Raw genomic sequence first — 24,203 nt, 5'->3', positions numbered from 1 at the left:
AAATAGACAGACATTTAACATTGTCTTACAGATATTCGGAACTTAACGGTGACATTGCTTTTTTAGAATCAAATTATCGCTTGCCTAATCCAGTAAACGTATATGTTTTTATTTGATATAATTTTTTTACCCTCACCGGCAGCAAAACATAAATAAAGAACATTCAAACTATTATTAGTTAGCTATTCTTTATTCATGCTATTCTTGGAGTTTTGCACACGGTTCCATGAAATATAAAATATTTAGTTTCAATGTGGTGTCATTGGGGCCCGGGCGCCCTCACATTTGTTCCCATGGTAACGGACAACAAACATCGCGCGCATTCTCAACGGGTGTCGCGCCGTCGTCCGGTTTGCGAGGAACAAAAATCGCTTCATAACGAAACACAGCAGATCGTCTGATCGTTTGGCCGAGGTACCGATGATACCTGATACTTGAATTTTTTTTTTTAATTCCGTTTCGCGGAGAAGCAATTAACCTGGACCATGGTGGGTAAGAGGGTAAAATAAAGAGCCAACGCCATTTTCAAAGGCGTCTTAATTTGTGAGACATTTTTCTGCGAATCAATAGCGACCGGTTATTGACACTTTGTCACGTTGATCCCGGTAGAGACGCGCATCCAGCTCACCGAAACCCAGAGGCGGGTCCTGCACCGGCCGCTACCGCACGCTGGCCCCCTCCTCCCAGGTCGACGAGAGCTTGTTCGGCAGCTCAACCACGGTGAGTGTCCATCACAGTTACAATGTGACTTTCTGGATCATTTTAAACACCAAAATGAATTTTGAAAGCTCACTTGATTGGGTCATTCATGTTTTGATTCCCATTACTGACATCTACGTAGAAGGCTTGAGAATTCTTTCCACAGCGTATACCGGATATTTGCAAAATATGAAAAGAAACATGTAAATTCAACCTCCTACCCCTTTAGAAGGTGGGATTGTGTTCACTGGTGGAGAAATCAGAGGTTAAGATTGTTAGAATCGTCTCACAAACCCAATCTGACAGTCACAGAAAGATGGAAACTCGGCTCCAAAGAATAAATCCAGGAGGACGCAGGAAAGAGAGATTGTTCAGATACTCACCAAAGACCTGATCCGCACTCTCAGGTAAGAAAAAGCTCGCAGATCATCTCCAAACTCAGTTTCCGAGAGAAAATAAGTTATTGTATTAAAGCATAATTTCCATAGATGGGTTAGATTTAAGGAGCTATATTTAAATAAATGATATCAAGAAAATGCCAAATGGTGGTACTGAGCAAGTAATGTATATTCACCCTTAATTTTGTAGCTCCAATAAAAAAATTTCAATTCATTCAATGATTTCAGCACATTTATACACTGTCGTTGATCCAGGATCCCTTTGAAGGATCCTCCAGGGTGTTCCCTCGTTCTGCCATCAGAAGAGTTTCAGCGGATCACCTCAAAGTCTCACGTTATCACCAAGGAGGAGAGGGAGGCCCTAAAGGAGGATTATCCGAAGAAGAAAGAAGAGGAAACCGTAGGAAACACGAACAAATCCAATCACTACTGTTCTTTAACCTGCCGATTTACAACAAGCCCTTCACTCTCCTCGTCCAGAGCGCTGCAGAGGAAAGGAAGCGTCAGATCTACGAGGCAGACCTCTCGCGGAAGGAGAACCAGGCCCTGAACGAGCTGGAGATGGAGGCCCGGCACCGAGCGCAGCGCCTGGTGGAGCGGGCCAACGCCCTGAGGATGGAGGAAGAGGTGGAGATCAGAGAGCTCAACAAGGTCGGGAAGCAGCCTTCGAGACGTGGAAGAGAGACCCCGTGAATCATCGTCAGAGCCGGTTGTCTGCTAAAAAAAAAAAAAAGGTCAATTCATTGTGTGTGTGTGTGTGTGTGATTCCTTCAGCTGATCCTGGCTGCTCAGTGTCAGGCCACACGTGACGACCAGGTGGACGAGAAGAAACGGATCACGGCGGAGCTGTCGGAGGAGGAGAAGCGGCTGGACGCCATGATGGAGGAGGAGCGCCTCAAGGCCTTGGCGACCGTGGAGCAGATTGATGAGCTGCACCGACAGCAGAGGATCGGGTGAGGGGAGCTCTGCTGAGTGACAGTTAAAAAAAAAAAAAAAAAACACAATGTCCTCTGCAGGACTAATTAGGGACCGTCTCATCTGGCCGTGGCGGCGTTACATTCCAGGGGAAAGGAGAACATTTGCGAGCAGATCCGGCAGCATCTAACCGACAAGCAAATGCAAGAGCTGATGAAAGAGCAGGAGAAGGAGCAGGCGAGAGAGAAACTGGAGAGGATGAACCTGGAAGACCTCAAGGTGCAGAGAGAACGCTTGAAAAGAAAAGAAAAAAAAGCATTCGCAGGGAGGGGGCACATGCATGGGGGCACTCTTGACCCGCTGGCTTCTCACAGGCCATGGAGAAGAAGAGGGAGGAGCAGCAGCGTCTGCAGGACGAGATCATTCGCATCAACACGGAGACCATGCGCGCCAAGGAGCAGAGGAGGGAGGAGGAGAAGCTGGCCGACATCCGAAACATGGAGTACACGAAAAACAAAACGGTGAGATGAAATAGAAATAGTCAGCAGAGAATGCAAACATTCCACCATGGAATATTTCTTTCGTTTGACCTCTTTGTGTGACCTCTGCAGCAGCGGGAGGCCGAGTACGAGGCAGAGCAGAGGCGCATCAAGAAGGAGAAGGAGCTGGAGGTCGCCAGGCTGAGGACCCGCCAAGAAAGGGAAAAAGACTACAAGTCAGAGCAGGTCAGGAACAACAAACCGCCGCGAGGGTGGTCCCGAATATCACATCATCATCATCATCGTCATCCCGTACACATCCGCTGGCGTCGGAGCACTCAGGCACCTCAACGCCTGGCTTCTGTGGGCCCTGGCAGGATGAGCTGCGCGCCAGGAGGAACCAGGAGGTCGCAGAGCGCGAGTGGCGGAGGAAAGAGAAGGAGCTCCGCGCAAGGAAGGCGCAGGAGAAGGCGGCGATGACGGAGGCCCGCGCCGAGCAGGTCCGCCGCAAGGAGCGCCTCCTGTCGATGGAGATGGCCCGGGAGAAGGCGGAGAGCGAGAGGCTGCTGAGGTGAGACACACCTGTGATCTTCAACATCACCTGGGAGGAAGGAGGAGGAGGAGGAGGAAACCACCGCGGGGCTCATCCTCCGCCTCTCTCCACAACAGGGTGCACCAGGACGCCACGCTCAAAGAGAAGCAGGAAGAGGAGCGGAAGCAGCAGAAGGCGCGCCAGCACGCGGACGCCATCCGGAACCAGGTGAGGGAACGAGCTCTCTCGGCCGCGGCGAAGCGCAGAGAGATGTTCAAGGAGGCCGATCAGGGCGCGGAGGCGGCGCGGCAGAGGCGCGTGCGCCTCGACGAGATCAAAGAGAAGAAGCTGACGGAGCTCAAGTAAGTGCGTTAATTGGGTGCTTCTTGTAGCTGATGGAAGGGGAAGAAGCTGATGCGTGTTTGATGCACAGGGCTACGGGGCTCTCGGAGAAGTACTGCAGTGAGGTGGAGAAGAAGGCCCGGGCCTCTGCACTCTGACGCATGCTGCAGCCACATCACGTTTCAGGGGGAAGGACTCTGTGACGGACGCTGTGCACCAATAAAAGGTTTCGGTTACACTTCCATGGCGTTGTAATGTTTCTGAGTACTTGCTGTTTTAGGACGGCCCTTTTAAGAATAAAACATTACTTCCTCTCACACAGAAAGACTCAGGCAGGGTAGAATTTTTAGTTTTTATTTCGGCTAGTATTTCCCTTTCAGTTGAGTCATATTCTTCCACTTATCAATGACAGATCCCCTTAATTATTAATATGCATGACAACAGAAAGGAATTCAACTTATGTTAGGGTTGTGATGACACTTTACACACGCACGCACACAGCTTAAAGCATGTAAGGAAGTTAAGTACATCAAGGTAAATACAGGCTCTTATTTTCAGACCATTCGACAGAACTGGATGTGCTGAGGCCTTATTTCTTCATCATAACCATCTAAATACACAACCTACAGGAGTGTTTATGGATCTAATCAAGTTGTCATTGGGATGCCAAGAGGTTCCGCCGACATTGCTTCCTCCGCCTCCTCGTTTGTCCTCGACGCTACGCATTGACGGAGGAGGACAGGGGACATGGGGACGGGGTGGTGGAGGACAGGCGGGCGGGGCATCTGTCTAAACAATTGCAATTCAGTGTTCACATCTGTACACGCGAAAAAAAGTAATGGTGACCGAGGGGAACACTACAACACCTGGCACACGCGGCCCTCTGCACGAGGAGGGTTCCGAGTATATGCGCACACACACGCACACAGTACGGTTAAGGGGTAAGGGCCCCCGTGGGGAGGGGGGGGGGCCGTGGTCCCATCCTTGCACATACACAGATACAGTCTCACACAAGCACTGTACACGGCACAAGAGGTCACCTAAATACACGGAGCCAATGAAGGAGAGCTAACATCTAGGGGAGTGGGTGGGGGGGGGGGTTAAAATTCTTATACAAGACCGTCAGGTCACACTCGCGCACACACTCACACACACAAACACACACCCTCACCCACACAGTGACATACGTCCGTATGCTTTTAAAACTCCATAAAGCTACACGCCTGTGCAGGATATACTATCATTACTTAGTGTTGCTAGCTATAGCCATCGAGACGGCAATATATGTTCAAATATTATATGTAACCTTTTTTTTCTCCTCAGAATATACAACGATGAAATGCATCACACAGACAAACGAGACAAATGTAAGCAGTTCACATGTTCAGTACATCAAAAAGTAAGAGCTTCTCTACATTAATTTCTTCACGAGTGCAAAATCCAATGCTCCTCCACCTACTTCAAAGGTCCGTTGCTGAGCTTTAGCAAGTCCACTTCCGCACAAACCAGTAAAAAAAAAAAAAACGACAAACACAAACACTTCTAAATAAGTAGTCATAAATATGGAATGTGAAAAAACAAAAAACAAACACGTGGTCCAATTTCTTTTCAAACGATTACAAACAAAAGTCCTTCGATGCAGTTAAATGTTTTCTCTGGTAACAGGACGACAGAATAAAAAAAATAGTACTCAAAACGAGAGTGGGCTGTTGCTTGCTTGTGGCCCCCGTTGTGTGAAGAAGACCATCGGAAGCTGGTGAGGAACGCGGAGAGAGAAGGAACGACGGAGAGAGGGAGGGAGGGTCGTTGTTGTTGGGGGGGGGGGGGGGGTGTGTTCACATGCCGTAACCGAAGCCGGGCTGCGGGGGCTGGCCGTAGCCCGGGGCTGCTGGGTAGCCGTAGCCGTAGGGCTGCTGCTGGGGAGGCACGGCCCCGTTGGGCCCCGCCGTGAGCATCAGCTGGGGGGTGCCTGCAACAACAGGGCCGCCGGGTCAAACATTCCTCAAGAGACAAAACCTCGCTTGGACTTTTCGGGTCTTTTCATTACCGTAAACAATCGGTTGGGACTCGGTGGCCTGCTCCTCCTGTTTCCTCAGGGACTCGGAGGCCTCGAGTTTGTCGACCTGCGGAGGGGGAGGGACAAAAAAAACAAAAAAAACACGACAAGTGACACGTCAGACTCTGGTTGCACCGCCGGGCCCCGACGGCGCTCTGCGAGAGACGCCTCGCTTGGTGGACAAAGAACAAAAAGAACTGACCTCTGGGTAATTTCACTGGCTGACGGATGGGACCATTCCTGACAGGCGGAGACAGTCCAGATTTAAATGAACAGGCTGCAGGAGGCAGGCCTTGCTAGCGGGTTGGGAGGCTACTGGTTACTTGATTTGGGCTCGGCTACAACAGTCTATCAGATAGACATCCACCTCTTAGTGGAGCAGATTAGGGATAGTGGAGGGGGGGGGGGCGGTAGACTAACAGCGACTGGGCAATAATGGTCCCACCATCCAGCCACCCAAATCATCTACTCTAACATGTTGGAAGTGTTAAGAGTATGTAGAGAACCAACCCCCTCACCAGCACACGTGGACAAGTTTTTCACATTTGAGGAAAAAAAGCACCGACCAAGAAGTCACGACTGGATGACTCCTCAGACGCCATCACATTTGGAACGGGGGACTAAAACGGAGGTGAACACTGGATTCTGAAAGTTTTTAAATCGATCGAAAAACACAGACACAAACTTCACTCTGGATTTCAGACGCCATGGAAGATCTAGAACACTCAGAAATGCTCGACTTTTCTAGTGAATATTGGGGTCACATGAATGAAAACAAATGATATCTGCATGTATTTATTGAAAATGCACTAAATTACAAATATTTACTGCATTTGTAAACTATTCATGTTGAAAATAGGGCGGCATCTAATGATTATTGACTAATCTGACCCCTAACAAATGCATTACCTGTGGTCTATAGAAACAGCGGTAGGCCTCGGAAAATATTTAAAAACCGAAGTATATTAAATTATCATCAAATATGTATTTAATTGACAAACAAATAAATATAAATAATGACGTTTTTTTTTCTGTGCAAACTGTTACAAATACTTGAAGGTAAGAATAAAAATTGTGAAAGCATGTGTTGCCGGTTCTTATATATTTTCACAGGAAAAAAAAAAAAGATCACCAATAGCTCCTTTTAGACAGAAGTGTGGGTTTCCTGTGCACAAACAGCCACAGGAAGCACGTGGCCTCGGTGTGCTGCCGGCCTTTTAGTATTTGCAAGAGCAGCCAGTGGCGGGAAAAGGACCAAACGGGATCCAAAAGGGTTACGAAGCAGGCAGCATCATTAAAAGCTTCACCAGGTTACTCCCAGCTACGGCAGAGTGCAGAGAATCGGCTGAATGACGCAACGATGCAGGCCGGGTGGGAGGGGGGGGGGGGTAGGGGGGGTTCGGTTCTCTACATACCGGCTGGTCTACTACTACCACCACCACGGGTCGGGCTAGTTAAGCAGGCTGCCCTGAGCAAAGACGGGCTCCTGTGTCCTTTCAGAAGAGAAGGGTTCAGAGACATGCTGAAGCGGCAGTGGAGTGATTTTCTTCTTGAAGAGTGCATGAGAAAGAAAAAAAAAAAAAAAAAGAGACAGAAGCAGAGAGCATGGGGGGGGGGGGGGGGGGGGTGAAAAAGTGGAGGGGACGTTTTTTGTGTTTTTTCAGCCACATTTTACGTTTCCAGAAGCAGGCACAGCCAACAACGACGTCTCTTAGCCTGAATGCTGTGGAGGCCGATCCTACCGAGGGAGGGGAACTGCATGCTGGTTGCACTAAATGTCACTAAATGCCCCCCCCCCATATATTATACATTATTTGCTCTCAAAAAACACAGTAAAAGAAATACCACTTTCCTAATATGCCTGTACTAATATTGATGATTTGTGTTCTTCTACAGCACTGAGATAATCTCTGTAGTAGCGACAAATATGGAGAATAACAACAGGTTTGACAGAATGTTTCCTCTATTAATGGAACCAGGGGTTACACTTAGCTGCAGTCTATGCTACTGCTCCACGGTCCAAATGCAGATAACGGCGCCACAATCAAGAGTTATTAATTTGGTATGCCGAGGAACTCCCTGCCAAATGTCCACAAAGGGGAAACCGCGCGTTTGACCCCCGGAATCAAGTGAGGCGGACGCGACCAGCAGACTGCAGCTGAGCGGTGGGGCGAGACGGTCTAACATTAGAACCCGTCTACGGGTCCGGTGAGAGGAGGACCCGACCACGGCAGAGGGGCGCTCCTCACCCCCTCCGGGGGAGGGCCGGCGGGCCGCCATGTTTACAGCGACCTCGACCTACATGTCTCAGGAGCTGGATCCTATGGGCATTTATTACTGACCAATTAGATGGAATGGAATTTTTGCATCTTAAAACACAGCGGATTTGGGCATTTTGAGGGAGTCTAATTCAACAAGTGCCGAGAGCGAAATCAATGACAGCGGAGCACCGAGGGAGGGGTGTGTGGAGCCCCGCTCTGGAGTCTCGTGGGTCGGCAGGTGGTCCAGTGGAGATGTGGAGTTTGCAATCAGAAGCGGCAGAGTGACATGGGGAGGAGGGGGAGATGGGTCATGCAGTATTGGCTACTTTCTCGTCCAAACTACAGGCTACAGGACGGAGGAGTGGTGGGGGGGGGGGTCAAAAAGAATGATTAGAAAATGGATTCGACTTTCACCTTTTCCTTTATTGCATCAACCTGGAAAGGAAATTCAGAGAGGCAACTTAAGGAGGAAAAAAAAACAAATGGAAGTCTCCCAAAATAGAAATTGACAGGAGGGAGAAGAGCAAACACACGGCTTGTCACTTCAAGGACACCGATGCAGGTTATAACGCCACTTTTGATACAAATGCAGACATGAGACCACTGTGGTAGTGTGAAACTTCCCATGGTTGCTTTTCTACAGAACAAAAGACTGAATACACATGTGTACCAACAGGGCCCACATGTCGTACCTCTTGTTTTAGGGTAGAGCACTAAGGTGTAGTGTTTCATATACGAAGCGGGCCCTTTAGTTTTATTTGGTTTTAAGTAAGCAGCTGGTGGGCCCACAAGAGACTAATCGCTGGATGTTTCTCTAACTAACAGCTTATTTGAAAAACTAATAATTTTATATTTTGACTAAAACCCAGCAAATTCCAGTCCGTCAAATAAATACATGATTTTCTACAAATGCTTCTTTGGGGTTTGCTGTCTGTTATGAAAGCAAGAGGTGGGTCCTTTTAGATGCCATTGTAGCAGATAAATGGCAGAAGAGCAACACAGCACTCAGGAATCTTCTCTGGGACACATTTGTACAGAAAAGCAGCTTGAATGAATGGAAGAGCCGAATGAAAAGACAAAAAACACCAGTGATGACACATGACGGACAGAGGCATGGGAGGATGACTATGAATGGAGGAAAGAATAGGCAGTATGGGGTGGGGAGGGGGGGGGGGGGGGTCTCTTTGATACCGTTTGGGGGGGAGGGGGCGGTGTGACACTTCCTGAGAAAAAGACCTTCATTTTCTGAGACGTAGATCGCCTTTGACTGGTTTGCAAATAAAATATTAACATGAAACCCCTTTTGACCCTCTAAGTACCTTCATTCCCTGTAGTTATTCATACAATTACTAAAAGCATCTATAAAAGGATGCAACAAAACCTTCTCACAAAGCCATGTGACTCGCCCTTATACTACACACACACACACACACACACACATGTTACCTCTGGCCAACCCACCTTAGAGAGATACTCCCTCATGACCTGGATGAAGTATGGCATGGAGAAGTCCATGAGGTTGTGTCGCCAGGCGGTCTCCAGCACCACGTCGGGCCGCAGCAGGTCGTAGCAGGTGAAGAGGCAGGCGGCGAAACACTCCTTCTTGTCCTCGGTCAGGAACCAGGCCAGGAGCTCCTCCGCCAGCTCGATGTCTTTGGACTCGGAGGCGTACTGCATGGCGTCCTGCGGAGAAGCGAGCACAAGGGCTTATCAATGAATCGACTCGGAGAACGTGATCGCCTCTGCGTCAATCTGCAACAATCATGTTTTATCTGCTACGCTGCGTTTCAAACTGAGTAGTCATTTTCTTTTTAGTGGCACGGCACCTTGTAGAGCTTGTCCTTCTTGCAGAGCTCGACACTCTGTTTCCAGCGGTTGTTGCCCTTGAAAAGGTAGGCCGCAATCCTCCTGAACTCAATCAACTCGTGCTTCTCGAGGCCCTGGGCCAGAGTGATGTTGTCGAAGTTGTCATAGGCGTCAATGGAAGCACGCACAGCCTGGGTGAGAGAGAGAGAGGTGTGTAAGACGCAACAACAGACCATTTGAAACATAGATGAGCAGACCTACAATCTGAATACACTGTGGAGAAAATCCAAAAATCATACCGCGTAGTCTTCCTCGACGATGAAGAGGTTGTTCAGGGCCTCGTTCACTGACTTGTTGTTGTGATTCTGGACGGACCGTAGGTAAGGTTTAACCAGAGGCAGCTGTTTCACCTGAACATGAAATCAGAAAGATTATTCATCCATCATATGTCATTCTAAACCAAAAAAGGAACCACTTCAATGGGGAACAGACAATCGGAGCATACCCTCTTGACCCGCTTTTTTTGAAGATGTTTTACCAACAAAAAGCAACTATTAGATTTATTTTATTTTTTTAATACAGAGCAATGGCCCAGGACCTTGCTGAAGAAGTTGACGGCGCGTGAGTGGTCAAGTCTTGGAGAAAGCACGATGAGCAGGTCGTTCAGTAACAGCGGTTTGAACTCCAGATAAAACTGGATGGCCTTGTAGTACAGCTCCACATTGGCCACCTGCATCGAAAAGAGCACATGTACGTAAGTTTAATAACTGCAAATCATTCCCAACACAATAATAGCCCAATATTAGGCTTTGACACTAATGGCCACAATATAACTTGATTCCAGGTATACAACTTGTGTCACTTATCCATATTTAACTATTTAAATAGAATAGGTTGTTGAGATCTTTCATTCATTTTTTTACCTTGGTAACAATGTCTTTGAACTGGCCTTCCTTCCAAGCATCAGATGGGTGGTTCATCATGGTGATGATGGCGTTGTCGTACTCTTCGTACTTGTCATAGAGGAACACCAGCTCCCCCCAGAGGTGGGCCTGCTCCGCTGCCCTGAGAACCTGTAACACACACACACACACACACATTCAAATTTCGGGCCAAATCCTACTCGGAAAAAGGACAGACTGATACAACTCTCTTCATGTGAATCCAGCCATGCTTCTGAGAGAGCGTGTCAGGGGAATGTTTGCATGCTTTGTCTGAAGATGCAGTTGTTCCGACCCGCCTACCTTGGGAATGTTGACACGGGACCAGAAGAGCTCCAGGTGCTCCCTCATCTTCTGGGGTTTGAATTTGGAGTAGAGGATGGCCAGCTCAGTGAACATCCCCATGTGAGCCCGCTCCAGCCCCAGGGCGGCTTCCAGCATGGTGATCAGCTCCTCAAAGTAACCACGGTCCTGGAGGGTGCAGATGGACTTAATGACACTAACCATAACAATTTAAAACCCGTTGTGGTAACAAAATAAGTACTGAAAATATACGTCATTCAACACACTAATGAAAATAGATATGCTCTGAATTCAACACTTTGGTTAAAGATGTCACCTGATCAGAGAAAATGGCAATATGGGCAGAAACGGCACAAAGAATAAATTATAAAAATAAATGCCATCTGCAGGCTTTGATTTGGTAGGGGCGACATCGTCTCTGGTTCCAGATTGGCTTGTAACTACTGAATACTCATTCAGCAGTGTAGCAGGTGCGCTTGACACTGGCCCCTGTCCTCCCGGTTACCTGGTAGTAGTTGATAAGTTCCTCCAGCTCATCAGCGTGGACGACAATATGCAGCCCACACATCTGGGCGAGGCGGAACTCTTTCCCATCGACACACGCAAAGCACACCTGGAAGAGAAGCCAACCAGACAAAGATGTGAGAGACGGTTTGCTCAGAATTTATTCTTTACAGACGCTACAAGAAGGCGTGGTGCTTCGCATAAACTCAGACTAACGTGTAGCATCTGAGCCTTTGACCGTCGCAGGACTTTTCGAAGAGTTCAAAATAAAAAAAGTGCATCATCACTGCTCACCTCTTTCCAGGTACGAGTGCTGTTGGCCTTGCGGGCTCCGTCCACAGCTGCTTGGTACTCTCCCAGGTGCACCAGAGTGGAGGCCAGGCGGCCAAAGTTGGACACGTTGTTGTAAAGCAGCTTGGCTGCGTCGTACATCTTGTCGTCATAGCAACGGTCACCCACCTGAAAAAAAAGGAAAGTAATTATTTTTTTAAAGGAAGGTAGATCATCCAGGCAGGAACTGGGATGAAGTGGTAAACACTGAATGTGTGCTGCGTGTCTGCAGACTCCACAGGACCGACCTGCTGAATGTGAGCATTGTTGGGTCCATTGATAAACTCTTCCAGCTCAGCCAGGCGGTTGGTCTTGGCCAGGGCAAAAATCAGCTCGGTTTCAACGTACGACTCGCGGGCCTTCTTACGGGCCATCTGCAGGAACTTCACCAGGTCCTCCCAATTTCCTGCATGAAGCAATCAACATCAGTTTCATAAGCAGCTCAAACTACCAAATGTCTTTGGCCTTAATTATTAAACTATTAAGATTTAAGACCCAAATAGGCAAATACAATGTACATCTTACCACTCTGGGCCGCGGCTTGTCCCACCTCCATGTAAGCAGAGGGGTCATCGGCCTTGATGTAAGAGTCAATGGCTTCTTTGACCAGGCCCTTCTGGAGCTGGGCCTTGGCCAGCTGACTCCACACCGGTGGCTCATTGCAGCGCTCGGCAAACTCGTAAGCTCGGTCCAGGTTGCCGATGTGCTCGATCAGAACCTGCACAAAGCGAGGCACTAGATCATGTGACATCCAGAGCAAAAACACAATTCTGGAGTTTATTATAATCAGGGATTTGATGAAGTATGGCGTCTGGATTACAGAGAGTAATAGCTTCCGGGTTCATGTACCGTAACTTTAAAAAACACCTAAAAGCTGAGCAGTCATCCACTGACCTGCACAGCAGAGGTGTTGACATCAAATTTTCTAAAAATAGCAAAAGCCTCCTCGAAGAGCTCATTGCTGATGGCGATGTTTGCGATGTCCGGGGCGTCGTAGTTGTCCAGGCGGTTGATGTACTCCATAACGCGTGTCCGATCAGCTTTGATGGCTGTCAGGATGAGCAGATTCTGGAGGTTTCTGAAAACAGCAAAAAGTTGTTTGTTTTTCTTTTTAAATACTTTCAAAAACTTGCTGCTTTTGTTTTGGAGATTTCCGCTGCATCCTTAATGAATCAGAAAAAAAGCAGTTTGGGATAAACGGGTAACATTGGGCCTCTCTCTCACCTGTGCTCGCTGAAGACAGAGTTATCCAGCACAATCTTCTCCAGGAGCTCGATGAGCTCATTGGGAAGGTCAGCAGTCATGAAGGCCTTGACTGTGACGGACACCTCCTCGGGATCCTGAGTCTCAGACAAGGCCGTCTGGACAACCTGCAGGAGGGAGGGACAACAGTCATGATGCACCGCAGCTGATGTTTAAAGTAAACATGAAAATTATCTTCTAGGCGAGAACTAGGAATGTTGTTGACTGCTCTACATGAGCAGTTTAAGTACACCAAGTCATGTGGTACAAGGGGTCGGACCTGGTCGATGAGGGGTCTTCTGTAGTTGTTGGTCTCCAGCAGCACACTGGCCCACAGCTCAGGGTTCTTGCGGCGTACAAGGTAGCGGGAGAGGCTCTTGAACAGAGAGTTCTCATTGCACACCTAAGGCAGAATCGACGACAACAGTTAATATGGGAGACATTTGAACAACTTAAAACGACAATGGACCAGGAGGGCAACAAAATATGTCACTTATTTTATCCATCGTGAAGCACGGCTAACCACTAAGGGTAGGAATTAGCAGAGGCCTTTACAACAAAGTGGGCGTTCTCTTTCGTACTCACGAAGCTACCCTTCTTATGAAGGCAGTTGAACTCACATGAATCAGTTCCTGGTCACACTGTCCTCTTTCATAGGCCACACAGGCCAGGTGGGGGTCTCTTTTCTCACAGTACTTTCCCACCACACGGCTGTCATAGAAGGGGTTCTCCCTCAGGAATCGCTCTGGGTTGTTGTTGCTGTCGATGTAGATCTTGGCCAGGGCATTGTGGGTAGCAGGCTCCTCACAGCCTTCATGAATACGAGCCTCCAACCAAGGCAGCAGCAGCTTTAGACTGGAGAAAGACACAGTTAGGATTTAGCTGGACTGGCAATGTTCAAAGAGGAAATCACCCCGGACTCATGACTCCGTATGGCCAAGTGTCGACTGAGCAATTCCCCCCTTCATTGGCATGTAGTTGCAATAGTTCCTCTCTTCTTACCGATTTCTTTTCTCCACTTCAGCCACCAGTTCATCTGTGGAGAACTGCCCTCTAACCACCAGAATCAGGTTCTTAATCACGTCCTCAGCACAATCTACATCCAGTAAGCCTCCAATGACTACCGGCAGACGGCTTGGGTTCACCTGGAAAGGAAGGATCAGAAAGTGAGTGAGGCGGTCCAATGTCTAGAGCCTTCACTGCATCAATGACACAGTAGAATCTGCCTCTTTTAATGTAGGGCTTCAATTTGAATTCATCATCATTGTTTGGGATTAAAAAAAAGACATATTTCCATCTGGTTAATTAAGATGGGATAATGTACCTTCTGCACGTAGATCTCAATGTATTTCTGCAGGCTGTTGCGGTACAGGTACAGCACCAGATCGTGGACAAAGTCAAAGCGGTCACACACGATGATCAAAGGCAGCTGGTCAGTCAGCTTGGCCTCCTGTAGAGAGAAACATTTAAAATTGAATTGGTTTGAAAACAGCTTAGCAGAGCAACAGTCTGGATAAATCAGCAGACATTTTAGGGTAAAACGTTTTATCTGCACTGCTGACCTTGAGGAAGTTCTTCACACGCTCAGGGTCGTAGCAGTTACTTTCTCGACAGATTCTCTCCACCTCCTTGATCTGGCCTGTCTTGCAGGCGGCTTGGATATATTTGAAGTGGACCTCTGGATCCTGACTGAAGTTCACAATAGAACCCAAGAAATAGAACAAACCTGGAAAGACAAAATATCCAGTCCAATCAACAAGATAACGGATTGTATCTCTTGTTTACAAATGGGCTTAAGAAGAGCCTGGCCCTCAGCACATCCCCCGCTTACCCTCAAAGCTCTTGAATGACTCAAAAAGTTCAGTGAGGGACTGAGTCGAGAGCTGTTCATGGTACTTGGAGGCCACCTGCACACAAATCTGCAGGTTCTGGCGGATATTTGCAGACAGCATGGCCCTCAGACACTCCAGGGAGTCCTCCACCGACAAGGAGCCGAAGAAATTCACCAACCACTGCGGGGACCAACAGAAAGCCATCAGCGCTTCCAAGCATAGAACACGGGTTGACAGTCTCGGTCTGTTACCATTAGTACGTTCTGGTACCTCTGGGTTGAGAAGGTGTGTGTGCACCACTGCACGCTTAATATCATACAGGTCGGTGTAATGCTCCAGCGCCCTCTGCAGGAGCCCGGCCTTCTCACACAGCTGAGCCACATGAGCACGGTCGTAGTGGGTGAACATCTGATTGCCCAGGATGGCGTCTGCAACCTGCAACACACAAAGAGACATTCTGACGTTAGCCATTTGCCAAGTGTCCTGTGAACCAAGCTTCGACAAAAAGGGACGTGTTGAGTAAAATGAAAGACTGAAACACTTGATGGAAAAGAACTTTTAGGAAAGTTTTGAAATTGAAATTTTTTGGACTGCCAAATGAAAATGAGGTGTTCCCGTTCTAGATTGGGCTCAGCGTGTGTACCTGTGGTGCGTGCACCAGATTCATTTCCAGCAGGCGTGTCTGCAGTGGTCCCTCCATGGGTCTGTTATTCTTCAGGGCATCTAAGAGGAAGGATGTGCACTGCTGGATCAGGTTGTACTCCATGAACACATCAACAATCTGGAGAAGCAGAAGAGAAACGTGATCAGTGATGTCAAACTCCTCTCAGAAAAGCTTTATGTTTGGAATGTCACTTAAATCAAATAACAGCTTCCATCAATGTATCGTTTGATAATCGGACATGGAGCAGTGGGTTTTGCATAACTCGGCCTCTGAATTGGCAAAATCGAGCAACTTTTCCAAGCTGCCCAAAGCCACTGTGTAATGAAACCGTTTTTACGCGTATAGTTCTATATTATATCTGACATTTAGGTAATTGGATAATTTATATATAGCAAATATGTGTTTTTTTTTTACCTGTGTAATGTCCGAAAGGGGTTCTTCATCCTGAACCAGCATCTGGGAAAACTGAAGGCCCTGTTCTGGACTGATCCGCATCACGTTCCTAAGCAGAAAGATCCAGTCTGGAGTGTAGCCCACCTACAGAGAAAACAGCTCTTTAAGCATTACAGCCCTTCATCTGTGCCAGGGATCACATTAAACAATATTAAACACAAACATGTAAATACAACAGTGGAACACAGATTACAACGTGGCAAAGAATATAAAACTTTCTTCCTTCTCTGTACCTTAATAGCCTTTTAGTATATATAAGATGAACTTTGGATAACGGAGTCACAAACCTTCTTGGCATAGAGGACAATCTTTTGGAACTGTCCAGTCTCTGCAAAGCACTGAATGACCTTGTTGGGGACGTTGGCTCTGAGGTAGACGCTGAGGGCAAGAGTGGGGTCCACAGACTTCACCAAGTCTCCGAGCTCCTCAGAGCACTCCAGCTGCAAACACACACAGAAACCATGAATCCACAAATCCCCACATACGTGATAGATGAGAAGTTGTCAATTAGTGAGCTCCCTTTGCTCTGGCGTTGCGATGCTTTTAATGTCTAGCATTTAAGCTCGAGGATGACAATATTCCAAATAGCAGGTTTTTCTAACCATGATACACATGGTAGGAGTTTGGCTCTGTAAATTCACATCACGACTGGTGGAGAAAAAAAAACGACCAGTGGACCGTACCTTGTCCTCCTTCAACCATTTCTCCAGGAGCTGCTTGCGGCCCTGTTGGAGGACGGGCCTGCACAGCTCCAGAGACTCAAACTTATTCAGTTGACCTTGGTCCAGCAAGATGCCAAAGTATTGGAGCAAGGGAGACGTCTGGCCCGGTTGGGCCGGAACGCTCTGGAACCGACGGATGGTGTCTGGGGTCCGCAGGATACCCTGGAAGAGGAAGACGTAATGAAGGGTCGCTGGGCAGATTCCGTGTGACGCTGCGGATTCTTAACAGTGTGGAGCTCGTCTTCGTAGCCTGTGAATAATGTCCCGTTGCGCGCTGCCACGCGGCCAGTACCTTGGGTGCATTGGCCGCCACCTTGGCGGCCTCGGAATAATTCCCCGCTGCGAAGAGGGTGTTGAACTTGCGGGCAAACAGCTCCTCGGCCCCGGCGAGGTTGTTGCGGACCGCCATGCGGAGGGCCAGGTCCGGGTTCTGGAGCACATTGGTGATGTAGGGAATGATGTTTTCCTCTTCCACGCACACCGACAACACCTAGGAAAGCACATTTGCACGCTCGGTTAGCTGTGCACAAGGGGAGATGCCAAGTGGGCGGGTTTTAAAGGGAGAGTCGTGTCACATTTACACGTCTTGGATTCCTCAGTCCATTCATAACAACCATCACTGATACAGCAAAGAAAACGGCATGTACTCCAAAGTCAATGTAAAAACAAAGCATTATTAACAAGTCCTTTGTACCTTAAGACCTGTACTTGTTTCATTCCTAAACCACACGGGGATTGGCACATGTGGTGTTACATTGTGTGTGCGTGTGTGCGAGGCACAGAGCCGTACAGGGCAGACTCGAAGGTGAGAGCCCGGTGCAATAACCGGATTAGATTGTGCAGTCTGCATGGCCGGGCTTAGCCCGCCTGCTGTGCTCGTCACATGCCGCCCCGGCACTAGAGATGCTGCCACGGCCGGTTATTTTCAGAGATTTTCTCATTCAAGGTCACAAGACAGCACCCAAGGGCCCAGGCTGACAGAAAGAAAAAAAAAGTGCTGACGTAACAAAAGGCGGAACGTGTGTCACCAACAAATGTCCGCAGTAGAGCTCTGTAACAAAACCGTCCGTTAAACAAGCAACGGAGTAAAATCATTAGCTATTGTTAAATTCCTGTCAGCTTGTATGCTGGCTGAGACAAAGCAGCCCCCCGCTCCCCCCTTCTCCCCTGAAGGCCGGGAATTGCAGCAGCAGAGTCAACGGAGATAAATGATTTTGGCTGTAATGCTCGAGCCAGCATGCAGTCCAAGATGGTCTGTTATCCGTTTCCATCTCAACGTGTGTTACCTTTAATCATGTGCGTTTGCACGAATAGTAGAAGGATATTTGCATCGTATGTTGGATCACTGTACCTGTCCCTTCCTGTTGACTCCGATGATACCCGCGGTGGGCTCATGGGGGGCAGTGACAAAAATGGTCTCCCCGCTGATCCTGTTCATGTAGATGCAGGTTCCGGTCTCCAGGTCATACAGGTGGATGTAGCCATATTTGGTAATGAGGAAGACCACGTCCTGCTTGGAACTGATCTAGAGTCAAGGAAAGAGAAATGGGGTTAAAGCATGGAAATGAGCAACAAAAGGAAATGATCAATCCTTCGGCCGGATATTGAAGACACAGCTAATTGAGTATCACTGCCACGCTCAGCTCAGAGTTATTGTTACTGTGTTAAATTTCAATACAGTGGTGAAAAAAGGTTTAAATAGTATTTCTCATTAGTTAAAATCCAAGCAAAGGAAGTTACTTTTTTAGACAATGTCCCTTTTCTCAATCTAAAAGGCAGTGTTGGCCCCCCACCAGAGGAGGAGGAAATCTTGTTGGGACCAAAGGAAAAAGCGCCTCTACATGTCTCCTCCCAAGTTGTCGTCGACTCGTACCTGCATTGCAACGGGGAAGTCGTTTTGAGCTTCTGGGGGAAAGAAAACGTCCACAGCTTTCTTTGGAAATGGCTGGTTCCCAGTGGGTGGAGTCCCCACCTCAATGATATGCAGCTGGAAGCAGTGAGGGAAGGATTTTAATTAAATGCAGGAAATTGGATTTAGAATCTGCACGATGCAAAATGCTTATTGATTTCCACTGTTTTAAAACGAGTCCCGAACAGAGACTGCAGTGAAAGTAAATGGTACCTTTCCTCCTGCTTGCCCTCGCACGGCAAAGCAGAACAGGGTGGACTCTTCGGTGTTGCCCTCCATCTTGAACTGTGCAAAGCCAGCGGCGTGACCCTCGATGGGCTGAGACACCTTCCTGTCCACAGAGTACAGCTGCATGGCCCCCACAACACGGTTTTGCTGGAATAGAGAAATCACACATGTTAAAAGTGTTGACTGAGGTTCTGCCGGGTGAGTGAAGAGCAGACAGATACACACAGAGACGCTTATACAAGAATAGAAGATATCCTCAGTCGTTGCTCAAATAAACGGGAAGGTGGGCAGATATAAATAAAAAGAGGTCTACACATCCCAATAGAACCTAGAGTCTTAGTCTAGACAGGGTGGACTGCAGATAGACATAAATACTTAAAGAGACAATGACTAAAAAGTTCAAATCATTTCCCCCTCACTAATTCAAGACATGCTGGGTCTCTTCATTTAATTTATCTCGGGGCCAAAACCATTTAAAATGAAGATAATAATCCACAAACTATAGATAATGGAAAAACATAAATATGACAAGGATTTCACACTTTCACGCAGGTTTTGCATTGTAACAAGAAAGTTGCTCTACTGATCGTGTCATACATCACTGAACTGTTGCAGCGCTGCTCTCCAGCGAAACCACCGTCCTAAGAATATTTATTTATTTAGTCACCTGCGCTGAGATGCCAATGAGCAGCAACCACTTCTGCTTGGCGTCGGTGCGGTAGTTGATGATCTGGCAGCCTGCCAGGCTGGAGTGACGGTCGAAGACTTTAATCGGCTGGGAGTCGCCCTCCATGCTCCAGTGGTACACGGCGTTGTCCGTCACCAGGGCGACGGTGTTGAGGGATATCCACTTCCAAAAGGTCACGTCGTCCGTCATGGTGTGAGCCTTCATCTTGCTCTTCATCTCGATGTTGAAGATCTGCAGGGTCTTTGCCGCTGAAAATTGACATGGTGGTTAACGCACACGTGACGTAGATCAACACCACCCCCCGCCCAAAGAAAACACTCTTAACGACGACAGTCAAACAAAAAGAAGCAAAATCAGGTGGCGACTAAAGACACCACACATAAACCACAGAGGACTTTGGGAGCACACGTACAATTTGGGCATACCAACTTCCAAACACTGGTGGAAGGTTGGTAGCGGGGGGGGGGGGGGGGGGTTTGAGAAACACCAAAGGGCTGTGCAAAAAGCCAATAAAAGTCTTAAGGCTGACCCAAATACTTCGAAGCTTCCACAGTTGCAGTGTGGCAATAGGCGCCCCAGACGGTATTGTTATCTCCATTACTTTGTTTTGTCTGGGTCATGCTCCCTCTGACCGGTTTTATACCAGCGGGCCTGTTGAATCCACTTCAACTGCCACAGTGGGGAATTATGGGTGGTGGTGTGGAGAAGGGCATTGATGCTTTCTAGTCCCACGTTGCTGGTCATGAGAGGAGAGCCGGTAACATGGGCAGCACTCAACTAACAGCTAACATTTGGAGGTTCCATTCACTTACATTGCGACAAGTTCAAGCAGATTAAATAAGGAAGTTGTAAAGTTATCATGTTTTCAGATGTAATCTTTCAAAAATTTAGCTTTTGGAGAGAAACTTGAGGTGTTTGAAAAGATGGTTTCAGAGCAATATGAAACGTGTGTGTGTGTGTGTGTGTGTGTGTGTGGCAGAGCCTCTCCAACGACAGGTCTTACATAGTTGGCACAGCCTTCAGTGTTTATGACAACCATTTGTACGAAGGCCCACATGAGCAAATGTGTTTTTATGAGCTGTAGTTGTCTTTTATTCGTGACTATGACAAAACCTGCCAGAAGCTATAAAACAAACGTGTGATAGCAAGTTTATATCTGACGGATCCATATGATGTGTTTTCATGTTTCGAAAACCTCGAAGGTGGTATTTGGGACAGCCCTAATCTGTGTCAAAACAAGAGGCAAGACCAAAAGGGCAACCACTGTTGGATCTGCATTCAGTCCCACAATGCAGCCCCCCTCACCCATTTCCTCGCCACTGTTGACCTGATGCGGCGTCCGATTAGCACTTTAAACTTGCGTATATATTACTCAAACTGGATTTCCTGGATCCTAATTTCATCATTCCCACGGAGACTAGCATCAATAACGCAGTGCTACTGCAGGTCTGGATGCTTGCTCAGAGATGTTACTACTACTCATCTGTCTGTGCTATGCCTTTCCATGTCTTTTGGGGGCAATAGTCCAATGCTGCGCTGATCAATCTGACCAAAACCAGATCAGTTAGGAAACCTACGTCTGCAGAAAAACATGGTGCCCCAAAAAAACCTCTTAGGGGTTTCACATCAAAATGTTCTGTGTAAAATTAGGGATGTGGGAATTTGTGTTGGGTCTGGATGCAGATTAGCCAAAGACGACAACAAAGCACACAAACAGGTGTGATGATGGGAAGGATGCTGGACGGATGTACTCGCAACACTTTTATTTATTTTATTCTAGTCTAACTGGAGGAAACACGCGGCATTGTCATGGGCCAAAGACACATATATTTAGACATACCAACATGCAGGTAGTCAAGTTTACCGCAAAAATACTGCACTTTAAAATGGAGGAAGTCACATTTATGCCTTTCGGGTTTGATGTTTGTCAGTCAACTTCTTTGAGGTATTCACCTCCAAGTCAGTATATTCATTAAACTGTCAGAAAATGATCAGCTGTATTATAGAATATATGTACAGCAAATGGAACAAACACCAACGGGGAAAGAAACCCAAACAAACAAGGAAATAAACAGATACAGTCCTTCAAGCTGCCCTCTTAGTTTTGCTATGCTTGCTTGTGTTGTTGTTGTTGTTATAAATCCAGCCAATAATTCAAATGATTAACTGTGCAAACATTTCAAGACAGTGCCAACAATAACACACTTTGACAACTCATGATATGTAAAATTCAACTCACCGTCTGCAAACATAAGAAAGCAGTAGGAAATGAAAAAAGAGCAAAAACAAGCAAAATAGACAAAGCATTCATGACAGCATGACATTTTACTACCACTAGGACCAACTCTCCTAAAATAGTACATTTCAATTTGTTCAACTGTACTTGAGTTACTCAACCTTTTCTTGACAAACAGAAATGGAGTGGTCTACATATGAACATCGAAATGAAAAGCAGACTGTGAAAGCTACGTAGGTGACTGACAACAAAAACAGAATTTACACAAATGACCCAATGTATTAGAAAAGCACCCTAGTAGGCTTTGTGGCAGGCCAAAACGTTAACGGCTTACTTTTAAGTCTACGTGCTTTCAGAAACTTGGTGCTCTCCTCGCTACGGTGGCACGTACGACTGGGCGCTAAAAGAGCGCAAGGCTTACCTTTAAGGGCAATGACTTTGCTGGCAGGGTTCATGATGGCGCTGTCTGCAGAGATAGGCCTGCGGATGGGATTGTTGGGGTCGGCCATGTCGATGATGACAACCTGGGCCTGCTCACCCACTTTCTCTCTGATACAGATGAACTTGTCGGACTCCATGGTTAGAGTGCTGAATCCAATGTTGGCCGGGTTGATTCCCAGGTTCTGGAGCTGAGAACACACGACTTGTTTTAGAAACAGCCGGACCGACGCGGTCGACAGTTTGTGATACAAAAAATGTCAAGAAGATGAAATAAAATACATATATTAATGTTATGGATCTTAATGTATTGATAGTAGTTATACAGGAGTCCAAATGATATATGGGGACCGCCTATTGCCAACAAGGAAAAAAAAGATTTCCTCTGAATGATCATCTTCGTTTAAAAGGACAGTGGTCAGAATATCCGTTTATTCATTTTCAAATATGCTCATGAGATACACCTCAATAACAATACTAATGCATGCATTTCCTCTATTGTATACAACCAAACTACAACAGTGAGGCTCAGTGAAATACAATGACATGCCGACGGAGAGAGTATAGGTTCGGATGGGGAAAAAAGGCACTCACAGGTGCACGGTAGTCATAGGATAAAAAGGTAGTCATAGTATGAAAGCGATCTTCTGAGGGGCTTAACTGGGAATTAAAGGAATCAGTGAGAAAACTGAGCACATCCAATAATACAATACATCCAGAAACTGTACCAGTTGTGATGGACTGTGACTTAACTGACCCCGATTTTGTGTCTAGATGTTTTAGAAAACCCATGTGTTACACAGAGAAAATGATGTCATTATAGACCACCGGCGTCACCGGGAGTCCACGTGTCACGGATGCAGAATGACCCGTCTCGCCCGTCAGCTGTGTGCGCGTCTGGTCGTGACAGGACCGTACTGTACGGCGGAGGTTTTCCAGTCACACTCCAGCCGACCAAAGGGCTCTCTAAGCTGCTAGCGCTAGCTAGCCTTAGCACACGGCTTGACACATCGTCAACCGAGTGTCCGCACGACGTCACGCTAACACAGAAGCCACCCGAGTGACGCGCCGTGATGTTAGCCAGGCCGAACGGACGTCGCGATTAATTGAGGTTAACTAACGTTAGGTGACGTGCCTAGCACACCCATCACGACACACGAACTGCACCGATTAGCTTGACAACGTAACGGCGGTTGGCAACGGTAAATGTAAGATACCATGGGTCAATGGAGCAATAACTGGCCACGAAGGGGGAAGGAACCATGTCCAGTGTTTTAAAAAGAAAAAAACAGTTCCCCCCCTGGTCATGGCTGACATCTCACGTCGGCGAAGTGCAATGAATGAGCTGCTAGCCTTAGAGGCTAGTAGTTAGCTTGGCTGCTGAATAAACGGGGGAGGGGAGGTCATTCATTTGCTGCGGGTATTGACGTTTACCGCTAGCCCGACTAGCTAGCTGTCAAACGAACGTTGAACGGGGTGATCGACCAATAATGAGAACGTTGACGTCTGTAAAGACCGCGCACTGCCGCACATACCTGCAGGTGCTCCTGGAAGCGGATGGGTAGGATCTGGGCCATGGTGGTTTCCTTGAGATTCTCCAGAGTGCTGAAATCCTAGCCGTACGGCTAACAGCTAGCTTGCTAGGCGGTAGCACCGCGCTAGCTACGACCTCCTCACTGTACGTGTAGGTCGGAGCCAGTCGGCGAAAACCCCCCAAATAAACGCGAAAAAAAGGGGCTAATGTGTGATTGTTGTTGGTCGTGTTTCCGAAATGTGTTATCAGTAAAAATGTAAACGATATCCCCCCCGTCTGTGTGTGCGCTTTCCGCACTGCATCGATGGATGGCAGTGGCTACGGCTGATCTTCTGTCCAAAATCCGCAATGGCGGCGGAAACGGCTCAGAAGCTCCTCACTCCGGAAGCGTCAGCGCAGCTCTGGAAGGACACTGGCTCGGTGTTAAAGGATGGGTTTGATAAATCAACTTTTTCTCCCCCTCCCACCCCTACAATCGAAGCCAAATGATCCAATGTCCGTGATTTTGCGCTTACAGGGTTTAACGAGTTGGGAGTCTAGTTCCCATAAAAACAGGCAATAAACAGCCCATGTACGTCAGTTCCGTAACAAATGTATAAACTCTATTTTTTTTAATTGACAGCTTATCTTTAACATTTACACATCAGAGAGAATATTATGTTGTGAAAAACAAATAAAAAGGTCAAAGTCA

The 24,203-nt window shown here is 47.4% G+C and overlaps 2 protein-coding genes across 3 annotated transcripts; one reads left to right on the top strand and one right to left on the bottom strand.

The window, feature by feature from the left end:
- Positions 1-55: 55 nt before the first annotated feature.
- cfap45 (cilia and flagella associated protein 45) lies at positions 56-3,581 on the top strand. Its single transcript, XM_037466912.2, has 12 exons — positions 56-488; positions 610-720; positions 1,006-1,106; positions 1,353-1,497; positions 1,578-1,748; positions 1,872-2,050; positions 2,162-2,291; positions 2,387-2,533; positions 2,624-2,737; positions 2,869-3,062; positions 3,161-3,385; positions 3,457-3,581. Exons 1-12 carry the CDS (start codon positions 486-488, stop codon positions 3,521-3,523), a joined length of 1,587 nt encoding a protein of 528 aa, XP_037322809.2. The 5' UTR covers positions 56-485; the 3' UTR covers positions 3,524-3,581.
- Positions 3,582-3,703: 122 nt separating this feature from the next.
- On the bottom strand, positions 3,704-24,041 carry LOC119215069 (clathrin heavy chain 1-like). 2 transcript variants are annotated; one of them, XM_037466901.2, is made up of 32 exons: positions 23,514-24,041; positions 21,962-22,169; positions 19,284-19,552; positions 18,602-18,763; positions 18,353-18,466; positions 17,831-18,004; positions 16,772-16,969; positions 16,441-16,641; positions 16,045-16,197; positions 15,719-15,841; positions 15,284-15,421; positions 14,911-15,075; positions 14,640-14,820; positions 14,371-14,534; positions 14,133-14,258; positions 13,811-13,953; positions 13,429-13,663; positions 13,089-13,211; positions 12,791-12,936; positions 12,461-12,644; positions 12,092-12,284; positions 11,815-11,972; positions 11,531-11,695; positions 11,238-11,345; positions 10,733-10,900; positions 10,412-10,561; positions 10,087-10,218; positions 9,788-9,898; positions 9,509-9,679; positions 9,144-9,365; positions 5,413-5,488; positions 3,704-5,334 (listed from the first exon to the last, which is right to left on the bottom strand). In XM_037466901.2, the coding sequence occupies exons 1-32, from the start codon at positions 23,553-23,555 to the stop codon at positions 5,201-5,203; spliced, it is 5,037 nt and encodes a 1,678-aa protein (XP_037322798.1). In that variant the 5' UTR covers positions 23,556-24,041; the 3' UTR covers positions 3,704-5,200. The 2 variants fall into 2 exon arrangements, with proteins under 2 accessions (XP_037322798.1, XP_062417074.1); XM_062561090.1 differs by lacking the exons at positions 21,962-22,169; positions 23,514-24,041 and adding an exon at positions 21,544-21,689.
- Positions 24,042-24,203: the final 162 nt, after the last annotated feature.

Source organism: Pungitius pungitius, chromosome 3, assembly GCF_949316345.1.
Source record: "Pungitius pungitius chromosome 3, fPunPun2.1, whole genome shotgun sequence".
In the NCBI taxonomy this organism is placed as follows: Eukaryota; Metazoa; Chordata; class Actinopteri; order Perciformes; family Gasterosteidae; genus Pungitius; species Pungitius pungitius.
This window is presented reverse-complemented; position numbering and strand designations above follow the sequence as displayed.